The following is a 17,025-nucleotide window of genomic DNA, read 5'->3' on the forward strand; positions in this document are numbered from 1 at the left end:
TTCTTGTAAAATTCTGTGTATTCAATACTCAGGTGGAGAAAGGGATTAGGGTTAAAGTTTTGTTTGAAGTACTGCCATGGTGGGTGGGGGTGGTGGGTGGGGGGGGGGGGGGGGTGAGTGCAACAATTAAATGTGGTGCTGTTGCTTAGCAGTAAAATTGATTGCACTTTGTCACTTTCTAAGACTTATTCACCACACACTGTTATAAATGTCCTTAAGGGAAGTGATGAACAAAAACAACAGTGACTACTGGTAAAACCTTGCTTTTAATTGACCACGCTACCAGTTTCACAACTTACAGCCATATACTCTGGTGCACCCTACATTCGGCTTCAGCACTGTTTCTTTTTCCTATAGACACAGCAACATTGGTAGAGAATATTACCTGGACCACCTTCCCAAGCAGCCTTCGTTAGAATGTTGGGTGCACCTGTGATGAATTAATGTAATAATCTTTATATAACAGCACAAATTTGCAATACAGTTCATAATTATATCCCAATAATTAAATATATATGTTGCACCTGAAGATGCAGATGTAAGGTGTGAAACCGGTAGTGTGGTAAATTAAAACCAAGTTTTACCACCTACCAAGCTACAAAAAATGGATCCAATCAACACCGTGGTGTGAGAGATCAGTAACCAGATTCCTGGAGCTTCCTCATCAACTCAACATAAATGGTTGTAGTATGCATGGCTGATGTTCTATTCAGAAAGATCACCCATCCCCCCAAACTTACTGCTGATAATGACACTGCTGTTGCCTACAGGAAATTATCATCACTAGAGAAATGTAACAAAATGCAGAACAGCTTGGACACAAGTTCCACTTGATGTAACGAATGACAGTTCTCTTTCAATGTAGACAAATGCAAGATAATGCCCATAACATTGAGGAAGAAGGGTTCCCAGTCAGTAAAATGTATCTGTAAGGAACATCACATACAAGATACTAGTGCTACAAACTATAGAGTATTGTTCCAGTATTTGGAGTCCTTATCAAGTAAGTATAGCAATGAAAATCAAATGAATTCAAAGACACACAATTAGGATTGTAGCAATTCTGTGTAGCCCATACAAAAGTGCTTAGAGAACTTAAACAGGAATTGTTGGAAGAAAGACGACTTAGTTCTTGTGAAATGCTGTGGCAAATTTACATAACCCTTGCGACTATCATCATAGTATACTTTGTACAGAAATTACGAGAACAGGAAGAGAGAGATTAGGGAATGTGCAAATGCCTATAAGCAGCCATTTTTCCTGATTCAGTATTGACTGGAATAAGACAGAAGATCAATAATACTGGTAGAAAGTACCCTCTGCCAATCATTGTTTAGCAGCTTGCAGACTATGTATGTAGACATAGAGGCTGGTGTCTTGGATGTTCTTTTTAGAAAATCTGGAAGTACATTTAACTGAACTTCATACTCAATCAAAATTGACTCCAAATTCAATATCAAAATTCAAATACTAAAAGGGATCAAGTACTTACATTAGTAATCTCATAACCTGCAACCAAATGTACAAGAGACCACCAAGTGCAATCGGGGGAGTGGAACAATAAATGGGCAGATATTTACTGGCAAACAAAGACGTGATTATGACAGTGAAGTGGAGAACAATAATGCAACAGACCACAAGACAATTAATTTTGTGCTTAATAATATCCATAAGACCAATGACAATTGTATAATTAAGAGGCTGATAATAAACATTAGAATTTTCAATTGCTTGCTAAAAAAAAAAAGAGTAGCTAGGGAAAATTCAATACATGATTATGTGAACAAAGCACGAGTCATTTTCATGTAATTTTAAATGCTGTTTTGATGTTGCATACCCAGTGAAGGCAATAAAAGTTCATGTAAAAAGTAATATATGGATAACACAGGACATAAGAAGATAACCAGAGGCTCTTACTGAGGTAAATACAGCAGTAAAATAAATTGCAGCTTTGAAACCACATGAAGGAAGCTACAGGAAAATTGAACTATTAGAGGAGGGGAAAAAAAAAAAAAAAAACGAATAGATGACTCGAATGTTAAATATGTAAACGTAACAAATTAAAATTATTTGTAAAGTTATTAATAATAATGTAGGCACAAGTGAAGGTGAAACTGTTGAAGACACCACACAGATTACTAACATTTTTGTGAACATTATATACAGGCACACTGCAAAGATTGATTAAAAATTAATTGGAATACAAAACAATGATGTAAAAGACCCCCAAAATCAATATATTGCCCATTTATATCCACTCACCTCAACATAATGAAAACATCCTGTCATTAAACATAGTAAGAAATAAAAAAAATTAAAGAAAATAAGAGCACTTGAAAAGAAAAGAATAATCCCGTCATTCAGGTGATATCTCAGATATGGTCGCATTAAGAAAAGGTCAAACAACGAAGAGTTTCTGCTAACTAATATCACGAATGTTTCATTTAGCACAGGAATATTCCTAACAAATCTAAAACTGCTAATGATAACCTTCAAACAGAAAGCTGAACCACAAGACATACAAAATTACATAGATGTCACACTGTTCTCGAACTTTTCTGAAATAATTTGTCATGAATGAAAGGCTATTTTATTTGTGTGAACGCAATAAAACATTCTAATCTATAGTAAAATTAATGAATGTAAACTCTGTACAAATATTCTTAGGTTTCTTACGCAAAATACAGTTGTTAAAATGATGATATTTGGCAGTAATATTTTAATGCTTTTTAAAATTTTATTGAGAAGGTCTCTGAAATAAACAGAATATTTTTTAGAAAAGAAAGAAAAATAAAGAAAATAGGAGTTGACAATACACTGCAATAGGATATCAAAGCATGCACAGATTTAAAGCCAATAGTTTACATACAAGGGTTAGAACTTCAATAGTGGCAACTATATATTTACAGCTTGTACAAAACAAATATGCGTTTTAAAGTTTTACTGACATTCAAAGTAGTCACCAGCATTGTGTACAACCCATTGCCAGCGATGTGGAAGTCGTAGGATACTCTTAGCAGTACAAGTTGTGTTGACAGTTCGAGCGGCGTGGTCTTTTGCCTGACGAATTTGTAGCAGTTCTGAAGCGAATGCCGTGAAGTGTTTCTTTCCTTTCGAGTTGAACTTATGAGGGCTTAAGTCAGGGGAGTGTAGTAGGTGGTATAGCACGCAGCAGCCCCATCAGTCAAACAAATCAGTAATAGCTTGCACTGTATGTGCTTGAGCGTTGTCCTGCAAAATGATGGTCAGGTCCTGCAGAAAGTGTCGTCACTTCTGTCTCTATGCTGTTCATTTTTGGAACACAACGTACGACCAGCTTAGAGACAGAAGTGATGACACTTTCTGCAGGGCCTGACCATCATTTTGCAGGACAATGCTCAAGCACACACAGTGCAAGCTGTTACTGATTTGTTTGACTGATGGGGCTGCTACGTGCAACACCACCTACTGCATTCCACTGACTTAAGCCTTTGTAAATTCAACTCTGTTTCTAAATGGAAGGAAACACTTCATGGCATTCGCTTCAGAACTGCTACAGATTCGTAGGGCAACAGACCGCACTGCTCAAATTGTCAAAAAAACTGGCACTGCCATAAGTATCCTATGACTTCCACATTGCTGGCAACGGATTATACATAATGCTGGTGACTACTTTGAAGGTCAGTAAAACTTTGAAACATTTATCTATTTTGTATGAGCTGTAAATAAATAGTTGCCACTATTAAAATTCCAACCCTCGTATCAATAGTTTTTAAAATGCTAACCATTGCTTCCGTTTGATGGGATTGATAACAAGTGACTTCTCTATGGAATTACTAAAGGGACTCAACAGTCTGTCAAAAAATTACTGCTGTGACAAAATAATTGAAAGAATAGTCACACTTGATTTTTGCCAACCTTTGAATTCATGTATCTCTGTTTATTAAAAAGAAATTTTACCTCCTCAAGCTAGAAATCATGGCAATGTGGTGACACACCAGTAGGTCAAGAGAGATATTTAAATATGATGACAACATCCAACACTTACATAACATTATATAAAAATACTAACAGAAGAAAATTTTCAGAAAGATTGAACAGAATACTGCATCTTACTCGGCAAAGCCAAAATAAGAAGTCAAAAGACCTATTTCATTGAATGAAAGTTATTCTAAGATAGCCACTGAATGGAACATGGCAACTCGATGGCTAATTACATGTCGTCATTACTTTCTACCTGAGCACTTGCATCAAACTGCTACTAATCTATTGTCCACATGTATAATTTCTGAAAAATTATAACAACATAAAATGTTTCACTGGAAAGCCAGAAAACAAGTGGCTATGAAGCAAAGTTAGCAGCATTAAATAAATAACTTCCTAATTTATATACAGTATGCAATTCATTAATATTCCCTTAGTCAAATTCGTCCTTCCTATCATGTCTTCTTTGTCACAAAATTCTACAAACTGCCTAACAGCAACATACTCTGATGCTGTCTTATTATCGTCATCATTATCATCATCATTACTGCTGCTGCTGCTACTACTACTACTACTACTACTACTACTACTACTACTACCACCACCCTACTACTACTACAATGTTTTATCAGCTATTTTCTCCGGATAAAAAATTACAGCTTTTATCTCTCATGCCTCTCTCTATCTGGCATCTATCACTCCTGCTGCAACTACTTGTTGATTTGATTACTATTAATTATTGTCTATCAAATTCATAATAACATCCCACCATCTCATTCTCTTGCCTTTCTGTTCCAAACAATTATCTAATTAAAATTCTTTTAACTCTTGGTCTTGTCATTGTCACTTCCGTTTTCCTTTTTCAAAACAAATATTTAGGTCAAGTTACACAAAATCTGCACCATGCAAGAAAGTGACCTTCAATCCTGCTAAGGGATTTGGGTGATGATCATAATGTAGGCTAAATTAAAAACCTCTATTATATTAATGTTTCTTTCTTCTCCTTAGCCATGGGCATTTTTCCGCTTGCTTATTTGATGTGCTGTACTGAACTGACAAATTGCATGCAGTAATAGTTTTATAATTGATGTTGGTTCAAACATAGATAAACAGTACAAAGGAATTTTAAAAATTAACAAGAAAAATACTAATGTGGGCATTTTGAGATAAATATGCATAAAATCTGCAGCCAATTAAAAACTGGTCAGCAACTGTGAAAAAAACTCGTTTTGTTTTCAGACGTTACCTAGACAGTAAAGCTACATGAAATGATAAGATATTTTGAAGTTCATGTTAGTGATCATACCTTGTCCTCCCCATTGAACTTATAATATTTATTTGTAGGCTCAGCTAAACTTGTAACAACACAGTACGTCTTGCTTTCCAGATGGTATGTAGCAAAGTGAGGAGTGCACCGTAATGGAACTTTCCTAACAGGCCATGGTGCATCATATGACAGATGAGTAGGCAACACACAGATACGGAGTTCAGCCTGTTAAAGAAAGAGATACTTTAAATTTGTTACATGTATTATTATTTCTGCATTTTTCACACACACACACACACACACACACACACACACACACACACACACACACAGCAAATTGAACTTTGCACAGATAACTCAAAAAGATATCATATTGTGTTATAGTAAGACACAACTTACTGTTCGCTCCAGTAATGAATTAATTCATTTTTATGACACAGTATTACTAAAAGTTTTGGTTACATACAGCCTTAAAGTCATTATTATAATTGTCTCTTACCACTGCACTAAACCCTGGTTGGACAACTGGTGGCCTACGGGCCGGAATCAGCCCATGACTGGTCTCAATACGGCCCACGTGAGAATTTTTCAAAGCTACTCTTATTGTTTGTCAGCTGGGGTTGCCTATTTCATTGGTGTATTGCGTTTTTCTATTTTTTTCTCATATTAACATTAGCAAATAATTCTTGTCCATTTTGGATGAATTGGAACACAGCTGCTGTTGAAACTGATGGTAAGACAGCTGTTGTGAAACATCATAAGTAAAGACTGATATGTAAATAAATGTAAACAGCTGATGGGATGAAAATAAAATGAATGTATTTTCAAAAATGAATGTTTTGAGATGTAATTTGTTGGTGTGATATATTGAGATAGGTGTGCCGTTCATATTGGTGACTCACGCTGTAAACATTAAAGTCATGAAAGCTTCATTTTTGACTTTACACACTAGAATCACTGCCGTCGTGCAACATAATGAGGCAGCCCGCAAATTCAGGTAAGTATGTGAATTAGGCCCACTGGTCCCCAAAGACTGCCCTTGCCTGTACTAAACCTTATCACCCATACAGTGAATGAAAAGGTTAGTTAGGATCAGGAAAGAGAGAGAGAGAGAGACAGAGAGAGAGAGAGAGAGAGAGAGAGAGAGAGAGAGAGAGAGAGAGAGGAGAGAGAGAGAGAGAAACTGATACTGATATATCCACTATTAAGATTACATTGCTTTTATTGCATTGTTTAAGACTGCTACATGTAGGGCAAGCTTTTTGAACGAGGCACCATTCTCACCACCACTGATGGAAAAACTTACAACAGGAAAAAAAATCCTAGTTTCCAGGAAGAACATAATGGTCCACAAGCTAGAGGAATAGTTTTCTACCTCACATTTATTATATGATTGATTCCTCAGTCCATTTGTTGATACTTGACTTCTGACATGCACTTCACTTCACTTCAGACAATCCATTTCCGGAACACCAGTTCTAACAGATGCGACTGCTGTATAGGTCTGCGCAACTCTTAGAAATAATTTTGCTAACTATGTTTGCTTTTTGAGCTTTCTACACAAGTGGAGTAGTAGCATGCCATTCACGAATATTTCTTTTGAAATGTCCAGGATCTGGCATTAAGCACTGAATGCAACAGAGAGAGGAGGAATTTTGCTGATGGCACCTTGGGGTTGTACTGCACTTGCAAACGCAGAATAGGCTGTCTTGGGCTGGGTGGGGTGGGGGTGGGGGGGATGCATGTTGCAGAGCCAATGCTTGGCAACAATGTTATCATATAATGTGCCACCAGCTGAATAAACACCTTACCTGAGCCACCATGCCACCCAAAGAAACAGAGTTCGAACTCCCCGAAGAGAACGAGGACTGTCAGGTTTGCAAACAAAGCAGCGGGATTCTCACATTCCCTTACCAGTTCACTCTAACTGCAAATGAAGTAACTATTTACCGTGCACTGTGTTCGTTACTCCAGTGTGTGCTACAGCGAGTTTTAAGGTTCAAGTAACAAGTAAATATGTGAGATAATGCAGCAGGTGATTCCCTTGTTCTCTGAATCCTTCAATTTATGGAACTTTGAAGAAAAATTAGAAATCAAGAGAGTCAGTAGGCCGTCTCCTGTTATGACAATTTTTCAGATAGTTAGAATGAAAAGTCATCAGTTCAACAGAAAATTTAACTCTGGACTGTGCAGCATGCACGAATGGCTGTGTGGCTTTGATTTGAAAAATACCTTATATTGTTTTCCTTGCGTATTATTTGGAGGAGAGCTTTCATGGACTGAAGGCAGATTCTATAACATTCAACACCTCCATTACAAAATTAGGGAACATGAATTTTCTTCAGTCCATACGAATAATGTTTTGAATCTGGCAAGTCTAGGCAATGAAAATATAACTACCCAATTAGACAATGGATACACAAAAGAGCCATGGCATTACATAACCAAAAGTTACCAATAATAGGTACATACTAACTTCTAATTATTAACTGTATACATGTCTATGGTGTGCTGAAGTTGCCCTTAGAGGACATGATGAGAATGTATCAACTTCCAGCCCTGGCATTTTTCACACACTGATTAATTTTAGTGCAGAATTAGACTCTATATTAAATCACATTTAGAAAAAGAACAGTTTTCAAAGGCACCTCCAAAACCATTTAATATGAACTACTCCAACACATACTTCAAGTCTGCCAAAAGGAAATTAAAAGATGAGGCATTTTTGGCTGTAATAAGCTGATGAAACCAGTGATGTAGCTTGCGTTTTCCAGATTGTTATCGTACACAGGTAAATCATTAATGACCAACCAGTTGGAAGATTATGGGATGTCATAGCATCAGAAAAACATGATGCCCAGTCCTGCTTGGCAAACTGTCCACACAAACTAATTGCACAAACATATGATGGTGCAACCATCGTGAGTGACTTGTCAGGTGGGACACAGGTTATGTTAAGCAAAAGTCTTCCAATGCTCCGTGTGTTCACTATTATGCCCATTGGCTGAATCTCATTATGCTTAAAGCCACTTCAATAAATAAAATGTGGAAATATTTTTTACTAAACTTTAGGGACTTCACAACTTCTTTTCAACACCTCCACAGAGAACAGCAATTCTCGATGAAACAATACAAAAATGACTGTGATGTTCAGTGCCTACTCAATGGAATTCCCAGTCAACGAGTTTCAACACTTTTCGAATAAAGGGAAGATATTATCAAGTGCTTGAGTAATATGAGCAATCGGGAAAAATTGTGTAATGAAAACACCATTCTAAAAACCTGCAGCTCAGCAATGACTTTAATGGCTTAGTAGTGATTTTAAAGGATGCAAGGCTCATTTTCCGGCTCTCGTTTTTTTATAAAATTATGACTCCTGTGGGTATTTTGTATAATCAGTTACAGAAAAGGGACACTGTTAAAACTTGCACACAAAATCAGCTAATAGCTTTTGAGTGTGACATTACAAAAATTAGGGAAGGAGTGAATGAAAATTCAAGAGATTTGGACAAGTATCACAAAAGAGGGAGCACTGAAGATGGAGTACTGACATATAATCTGGTGGGAGAACAAAATAAGTATGCAACATTATAAGCCAGGAGGGAAGGAAAAAAAATCAAGTTCATTGGGTACCTATTTGCAACCTCTCTTCTTCTACCACAGAAATTCCTCAATTACTCTTCCAGTTTTTCAGAACTTCTTTCAGAGCTGCTACTGAATGCTACTGGTTTTTGAAAACAAAGAAACTTAAAACAGCACTCTCTGTTATTTATGGAAGAGAGAAATTTTTTCATATACATACTTTCTCCTGTGTAGGCCGACGCCTTTTAGTATTATTACGAGTTGCTGCAGTGACAAGAGTAAGTGACTGTTTATATCATGCATTACAAAAGCCTGGGCAGTGCACCAATTCTCTCTCCTTTCTTAATGTATTTCTTGGTGAGGAAACTGCACCACCATACTGTTTGGCCACAGGCTGCAACTGAATTTTAACAATCTGTTGTTCACTTGCTCTGTTTGTATTTAGTTTATTTACTGATTTTTATTTTAATGGTTCTCCATTTTTTCAATTTATTTTGTAGGTTATACTATTCTTTCCACATTATGATACGAAGCCTTCAAGTTCCTTAGAACTTATAAGTGTACATTTCATCAACACATTTCTTACATAATGAGTCTTATCCTTACTCATCGCTGCTGGGCCAGAGCCCAGGGAATGCCTCATTGTTTGGGTATAGGAGTGGCTGGGCACCTACTGTCTTGGCACACAACAGTTGGTCTGAAGGAGTCTGCAGAGTGAGTTGTAGGTGAGTGCAACATGCACAGTTAAGCACCAAAGCATGGAAAGTAGACATGGACATTAATAATTGTTGGTTCACGCTGGTTTTGTATGAAATGAGACAGCATATAATATTTTACAGTAACTAGACTGAATCAGGAAAGAAATGAATAACTCAAGTGGAGTTGTGGAATCATGAGAATGCTAATAATGTACTGTAAATTAACTTCAGACATCATAGGGACTCCTATGAACTTAAAAGTATAATTAATACAGTGTCTAGCACAAATTGTTACAGCTCAAAAACCATTTTCATTATTTTTTGTGTGTTACTGACTTACTTATGTGAAGTAGTGACAGCTGGAGTTTGAGAGGACTTTTGTCACTTAGGCACACTGTGACGAAGCAAGCTGGGATCTTTTTACTTCCTCTCTTGTTTTGCCATCTGCCTCCTTAAATTCATTTTATTTTCATTTTTGCCTAATTATTATTAACATACATAAGTATAATCTGAATTTCCATAAAAGAGAAAGGCTGGCCCTCAGTCTTAAGGAATAGACAACCAGGTCTAATTTTGTGCTTAGTTTTGTGTATATAATCAATTTCCTAATTTATTTACACTATTCTTAGCTAATATCTTTTGTTATAGGGTGAAATCAGTAATTGTTTTGTAACTTAAATGCTATTGTTGACTTATAAACAAATATAAATTCTGTATCAATTATAAACATTTGGAAGAAGAACTACTAGTATTCTTTAAGTATTTATTTGGTTCCATTCGAAAACATATTAGCAAAGCCAGCCCTTAATTAATTCGAAAAATAATCACCAGGTTTGTCAAAAGCATTGTTTGCATAACTATATCTGTTAATTTCATTATTTAAATAAATAATTCATCCTAACCTTTGTGATAGAAGGAACCGTTAAAAAGGACAAATTTTTTGATGTATTCATTTAGTTGAATGAGTTATGTTTTAATTGCAATTTCTGTAAATGAAACATAGAACATTGTATAGTTTCAGTACTTATTATTGTGAGGATATATAAAGGCCTGATTTTTGGTCCTGAGACAATCAGTCCACGGCCGATTTTCAGACGGGAAGTCTGTATAATCTGGTGTGACAATAATGCATTAACTTAACAGTGGAATTAGTGTAACACAAATAGGTCGTGTGTTAAAACAATGACTGTGTCTGTTCAATTTATTTCAGAAAAACTGCCACACATACCTTATTATACTGCAAGTACTGTGAAGTGTGTGGTTAGGTATTTACTGCTCATAGATGTTCAACAGTAAACTAATGTAGCAGTATGCTGATGTTTGCCTGCAAGCTATTAGTGATGTTTATCATTTACCATAGTGAACCGGCCATATAACTGTGTAATATAGGGGGTTGTGAACAGTGAAAGTAAAGAACTGTGAAATGCAACTGTGCAACTCAACTGTCAGCTACATCATTTACAGTAGTCAAGTGTTGAACTTCCCCACCCCCCATTTTTCAGCCAGTATAACAATGCAGTACGTTAACTCCAAGGGCTATCAACGAAGAAATAAAGAAGGAGAGCATCACGTGTGGTGCCCTTTCGCGTGAGGTCTATTATGACAATATTTGGACACAGTAAACAAAGACTTGCTAACATTGAACAGTCACCTCAAGAACGGTTTAAAAATACAGTGATTTTAACTATGTGAGTGCATGGTACACGTGGCATTGGAATTTTGTCAAGGACAGTGAACAGACAATATTATGGAAGTGTGACATTCAATTATTTTTGAAATATCAGAACTGATGTAGCCACCATTAAACAGGGAGGTGGAACAGCCAATCAGCGAGTGGGTTCTATGGAAGCAGCAACTGAGTACAGGAGCAGCCAATCAGCATACAGGTGGACACAGCCAACCGGGATAAACAAGATGCCTCACTAAGAAAATTACAACTTGCAGTAACCGTGCAGATGAGGAATCGGGATAAAACTGCAGCAGCAAGAGATGAGGGAATAAAAATAAGGTAATTCACAGCAAAAGCTGTTTTATATTAAGTGATACATAATGAGTGGCCTTAATGTACACGACAGTGTGATGGGGGAGAATGGATAACATGAGAGTGATGTGATTGGTAACAAAGCTGTTGAGGTTAAGTTTTTAAATGAACAGAAAGACTTAACAGGTCTGATAATGGTTATAAATCTGACATGAATGTAACTTTGAATGATGGGGATGAAAGTCCTATTGCAGATGAGATGATAAAAGCATCATATACATTGTGTGGTGATGTGAGTGAAATGGACGAAAACAGTACTGAAGTGGGTAAAAAAATTGTTAAGGATAGGGGGAAGGGGGGGAGATCTAGTAGCAAAAGTCAGCAAGGGCAAAAGTTTATGGCAGATGGAAAATTGGAAGTGACATTAATGCAAAATATGAATAGTATGAGTATGAAAGAAGACATTAGTAGTATGAAAAAATACATTAGTAGAGTGGAAAATAAAACTGATAGCATAAGACCTAACATTGCTAGCTTAAAGGATAAACTGAAGAACATCTCTGCCCAAACTCTTTGTCTTTAAATATGTCTGCTTGTGTCTGTATATGTGTGGATGGATATGTGTGTGTGCGAGTGTATACCCGTCCTTTTTTCCCGCTAAGGTAAGTCTTTCCGCTCCCGGGATTGGAATGACTCCTTACCCTCTCCCTTAAAACCCACATCCTTTCGTCTTTCCCTCTCCTTCCCTCTTTCCTGATGAGGCAACAGTTTGTTGCGAAAGCTTGAATTTTGTGTGTATGTTTGTGTGCCTGTCGACCTGCCAGCACTTTTTTTTATATATATGTGTTAAGGCACTTACAAAATTGGCAACCAACAGTCAAAACAAAAGAAAAAAAAATGTAAATGGAAAGAAAGAAAGACTGTATCCAGTTCCAATCGTACTACATCGCACATGATCACACAAGATTGTTAATTTAAACACGGCACACGAGCACAAAGGTTTTTCCTTTAAACACAGAGCAATGAACTGAGCAACTCAGTTTACTCAACATAAGTGTGCTATGAAAGAACGACAATGCAGAATAATTTAATTTCATTGTTGCCTGTTTCTGTGTTGTCAGTGAACAATAGAAGCACCCCTGCCGGCTGTTCAATTTATTTGAGAAACACTGTCACACATACCTTATTACTCTGCAAGAACTGAACTGTGTGGTTAGGTATTTACTGCTCATAGAGGTTCAACAGCAAACTAATGTAGCAGTATGCTGATGTTTGCCTGCAAGCTATTAATGAGGCTAATTTACCAGTAGTGAACTGGCCATAAAACTGTGCAATATTAGGGTTGCGAACAGTCAAAGTAAAGAACTGCAAAATGCAACTGTGTAACTGTTGACTATGTCATTTACAATGGTCAGTGTCGAACTTCCACCCCCCCCCCCCCCCCCCCATTTTCCAGCCATTATAACAATGCAGTATGTAGACACCGAGGACTATCAATGAAGAAATACAGCAGGAGAATGTCACAACATGATTAGGAACTTTATTACCATGATATGTGACCTCAAGAGTAAAGCTACTTGCCAATGCTGTCAAGATCACAAGTACAATGTCAAACTAAAGCAATGATAACAAACTAAAGAAACCAGGCAGAGAATCTTTGACAGCAGCTTTTCTACTAATAACATGAATTTTACAGAATAGATAGAATAACTGAAGTATAAGTATAATTTACGTGAACCTGAGTACTACATAAACTTGCCTTTCTATTGAAATAGAGGAATCCTTGTGGACAATTAATGTTATGAAATGGTGCAAAGCAAGTGACAGCTCCATCAATACTCATTGGATGTGTTCGAAGTTCTCCTCTCGATGTGAGAAACAGCCAATGGGGGTATGGACCACATACAAACACCTATAAAAGAAAATAAGTTTGTTAATGGGCCAATTTCTTTAGCAAATATCAATTATTTATTTAATACAGAAATTATACCATACATTTAACCTAAATGTAATAAAATGTGTTTCATCCTGAAACAAAACATTCGGAAACACTTCATCTGTTAACAGTTTTCACCTTTTAAGTGTCACTCTATCAATACAGCTGGGCCCCAGCATCCAGAGACAGTCTGTGTGCTTGCATGCATGCGTGTGTGTGTGTGTGTGTGTGTGTGTGTGTGTGTGTGTGTGTGTGTGTGTGTGTGTGTGCAATGCCTGTACTAAACCATTTTAAGTGATCACAGATAAGTAAGAAATGGAAATAGACGCAAAATTGGAAAGCTAAAGCAGGAAATCGGAAAAGTAAATTATGAGAATTTGTTTAATAACAAAAAGCTTTTTAGCTTTAGAGTTCCAGCTGCAGAGTCTTGTTTCTGAGATTAAGAGAATAGTATCTGTACTGAGCAGCAATTACTTAAGTCAGAACCAGCATAGCAACAGAACTTAAGATTCCATAAATGACTTTTTGGATTAGGGTGATGTTCTTAGTTGTACAGGTTCAAGACCAATACAGATTGTGCTTGTTATGTGTGGATCCAGGAGAAACTGGTCAGTCAAGGAACAGTTGAACATTGCATTGACCGTGATAACAAGCTTCAGGCCAGTGCCCTTGGCTACAGTGGCACTGAGGCAACTGGAGCAAAGGTTATCGCACTTTTGATTCATTCCTATAGTGTCGACTGGGATCCCCAATGACACAGTACCTTTCAATATGGTTGACTGGTTAGTCCACATTCATCTGGTGTGTATACTGAACAATGCTGTTATTGTGAATCTCTGGGCAGAAGGTGAAAGATGGTACTGACCACATGCCTGCCCCATATGTCTCAAAAACTGGTTTCAAGTCTTGTCCATTGTTGAAAATACATCAGAGCCAGTACGGAATGCCTTGTCTGTTGGGACATGGCCAGTCTTCCTTAAGAGGTCTGGACCAGTGCAGAGACTGGTTTTGCTGCCATTGGGAACTCAAACTTTAGACAGATAATAGAGTCTCTTACAGAAACAGTAGGCAGAATAGGAAGGAAGGCCATTATCCAGCCCATATGCTTGCCACGAGGTCTCGATCAAAGTGTGGAGAATCCTCTGGTTTGGAGCCAAGTGGAAGGGTTCAACCAGAGGCTCAACCTATTCTGTGATGATCTTAGATGTAAATCCTCGACCTCCATTAATTTTTAGGATAGAGAAATCATCCCACAGACCTGATATATTCCATTCTAATTTCAGAGAGGAATGATTTTACACCCCACTTATTACCGAGAGCAGCATTCATAATGGTAGAGCCGAGAAAGTCAATGTTACAGTAGAGTGTTTATTAACTGCAGAAGCATCCTTGGAAACATCCCACAACTATTCTAAAAGTAAAGCCTACAATCCATTTTCATGGAAACTGTAGATACAGGAAACATAATAATATAGTTAAATAGAGCAAGATTTCAGCTAATAGTAATTTTTCCACACAGTCACAAACAACTTTTACGTCAAAAAGATTTACATCTCAGTGTGTTAAATCAGGACTGTACAATGTATGTGGTAGGAAAGTCCAACCAAATTTGGAAATTAGTTTAATGGTCACAAAACTGTAGTGAAGCTTGGAATTATGTTCGAAGTGGAAGTTTGTCTTTTCTGGCCTGCCTGGAAATTTGTGTTTCCAGCCTAAAGATTGTCACCTTGTAAAATTCTGACTCGATAGTTGCTTCAGCTCCAAAACAATGAAAGTAACTATATCCTGCCAATCCCAGCCCGCACCTCACTTTCTGCCCACAAACGGCTGTGTCTTTACTAGACAATTTACAAGCCGTCACTCAATGAACTGCCTTACGGATTTCAGTGTGTAGTGATTACGCCATGTCTCATTTCCAACCATTATAGTGTTGGAAAATTGTCACCTTGAGCCTCATATTGGTCCACCACATCCAGACGAACTTCCATGTGCTTTTTTTGGTCCTGTCTAAGCATCTGAAGGATCATCTCGTACACATATCTTGTGATGACTTAGGTTGCTGGCATTCAACTTTTTGGCTCAGTTAATAGAGAGCAGACAATAAGTGATCATATGGCTGTTACTGCATCACTGACTATGGGAGTGAATAGAAACTTAAAGAAAGGTAGGAAAAGATTCTTGTTTGTAAGTGCGACAAGAAAAAGATTTCACATTACCAAAGCAGTCACCTCAAAAATTTATCACTGAGACGGAAATGGTTGTGTACAATTGGACAAATTCAAGTGAGCTGTATAATCCATGTTAACATGTATGTGCTAAGGAGGGGTGGGAAACACCCATCATGGTTTGACAGCAATGTTAAAGCTGCCCCAAAGGTAAGGACAGCTATAACACAGATGTAAATGCAGCCAAAACCAGGTACATCAACAAATACTGAACCAAACCAAAATTAGTGTAATGACAGCCACATGTGAAACATGAGTGTAATGTTCAACAGATTCTAAAGGAAAACTCTGTCTGCCGATGTGATAGAAAATTCTAAAAACTTTTGGTCTTACATTAAACCAGTACATGGATCAAAGCTACATGCCCAGACATTCAGCGACCAAAATGGCATTGAGACACAGGACGATAGACAGGTCAAAAAACAAAATTCCTTTTTTAAAACTGTTCCACTGAGAAAGGTCACAATGTAGTTCCTTCTCTCAATTGTTGTACAAATGTCAAAATGATTGAAACTGAAGTAAGTGATTGTGGGAAAGAAGTTGATTGAACCTAATGGGATAGGCAAACAATTATACATACAGTATGCAAAAGAATTTGCTTCTCTTCTAGCAGCAGTCTACAATAGGTCATTGGAGAAGTGATGTGTTCCTAGTGATTGAAACATATGCAGGTCATTCTTGTTTTTAAGGAAGGTTGTTGAGAAACATACATACATCGACAAAGTGTTCGGAAATTCCCATTACAAACTTCTAGGACTTGTAGAGGAGAGTGAGTATATAATATTTTGAATAGGAATCCATGCCTGGAAAAATACAATTTCTGTGGTACAACCGTTTGAAAGCATGTTTGATGGGTAGGTATGCAACACTATAATCATGGTTGGGGGGGAGGGGGGGGGGTTACGTCATATCAGCTAAAGTCATTTGATGCCTATATGCCTATCCTACTTCTCTGTGACCTGATTCGAGGCTAATTCACATGTCTGTGAGTGTTAGAACAATGTGGTTGAGTATACATTTGCAGAATTCATTGATCTGATCCTTCTGAGTGGCAAAGCTCACAGTAATGGAAGAGCTGCTCGTCACCTTTAACATTCTCCACAATGCCTGACTACATCGTATACCATTTTCACCAAAATTAGACAACAGCTTCAAGAAAGGGTTCACTGTCAGCATGCGTGACTGTGGTGCTCCAAGAAGACACTGCACACCCAAACTGGAAGAGGCCGTACTGCATCATATTGGAGAGAACCCGTCAATGGGTACATGAGTAATTTCACTGGCTATTAATGAATGGAATTGTAAAACAAGTGATGTACTGGGTCACACCTAGCCAATTAGTTGTAAAAATACTGTGTTACCAACATGTTTTC

The 17,025-nt window shown here is 37.3% G+C and overlaps 1 protein-coding gene across 3 annotated transcripts in view; it reads right to left on the reverse strand.

The window, feature by feature from the left end:
• LOC126457766 (cleavage and polyadenylation specificity factor subunit 1) overlaps positions 1-17,025 on the reverse strand; it is a 296,801-nt gene that overhangs the window by 58,104 nt on the left and 221,672 nt on the right. For all 3 annotated transcript variants that reach the window (XM_050094330.1, XM_050094331.1, XM_050094332.1), the window contains 2 exons: positions 13,251-13,403; positions 5,270-5,455 (listed from right to left, as the gene is read on the reverse strand). In XM_050094330.1, coding sequence (XP_049950287.1) covers positions 5,270-5,455; positions 13,251-13,403 — 339 coding nt within the window. The remainder of the gene's footprint in view (positions 1-5,269; positions 5,456-13,250; positions 13,404-17,025) is intronic.

This window comes from Schistocerca serialis, chromosome 2, assembly GCF_023864345.2.
Source record: "Schistocerca serialis cubense isolate TAMUIC-IGC-003099 chromosome 2, iqSchSeri2.2, whole genome shotgun sequence".
Taxonomy (NCBI): Eukaryota; Metazoa; Arthropoda; class Insecta; order Orthoptera; family Acrididae; genus Schistocerca; species Schistocerca serialis.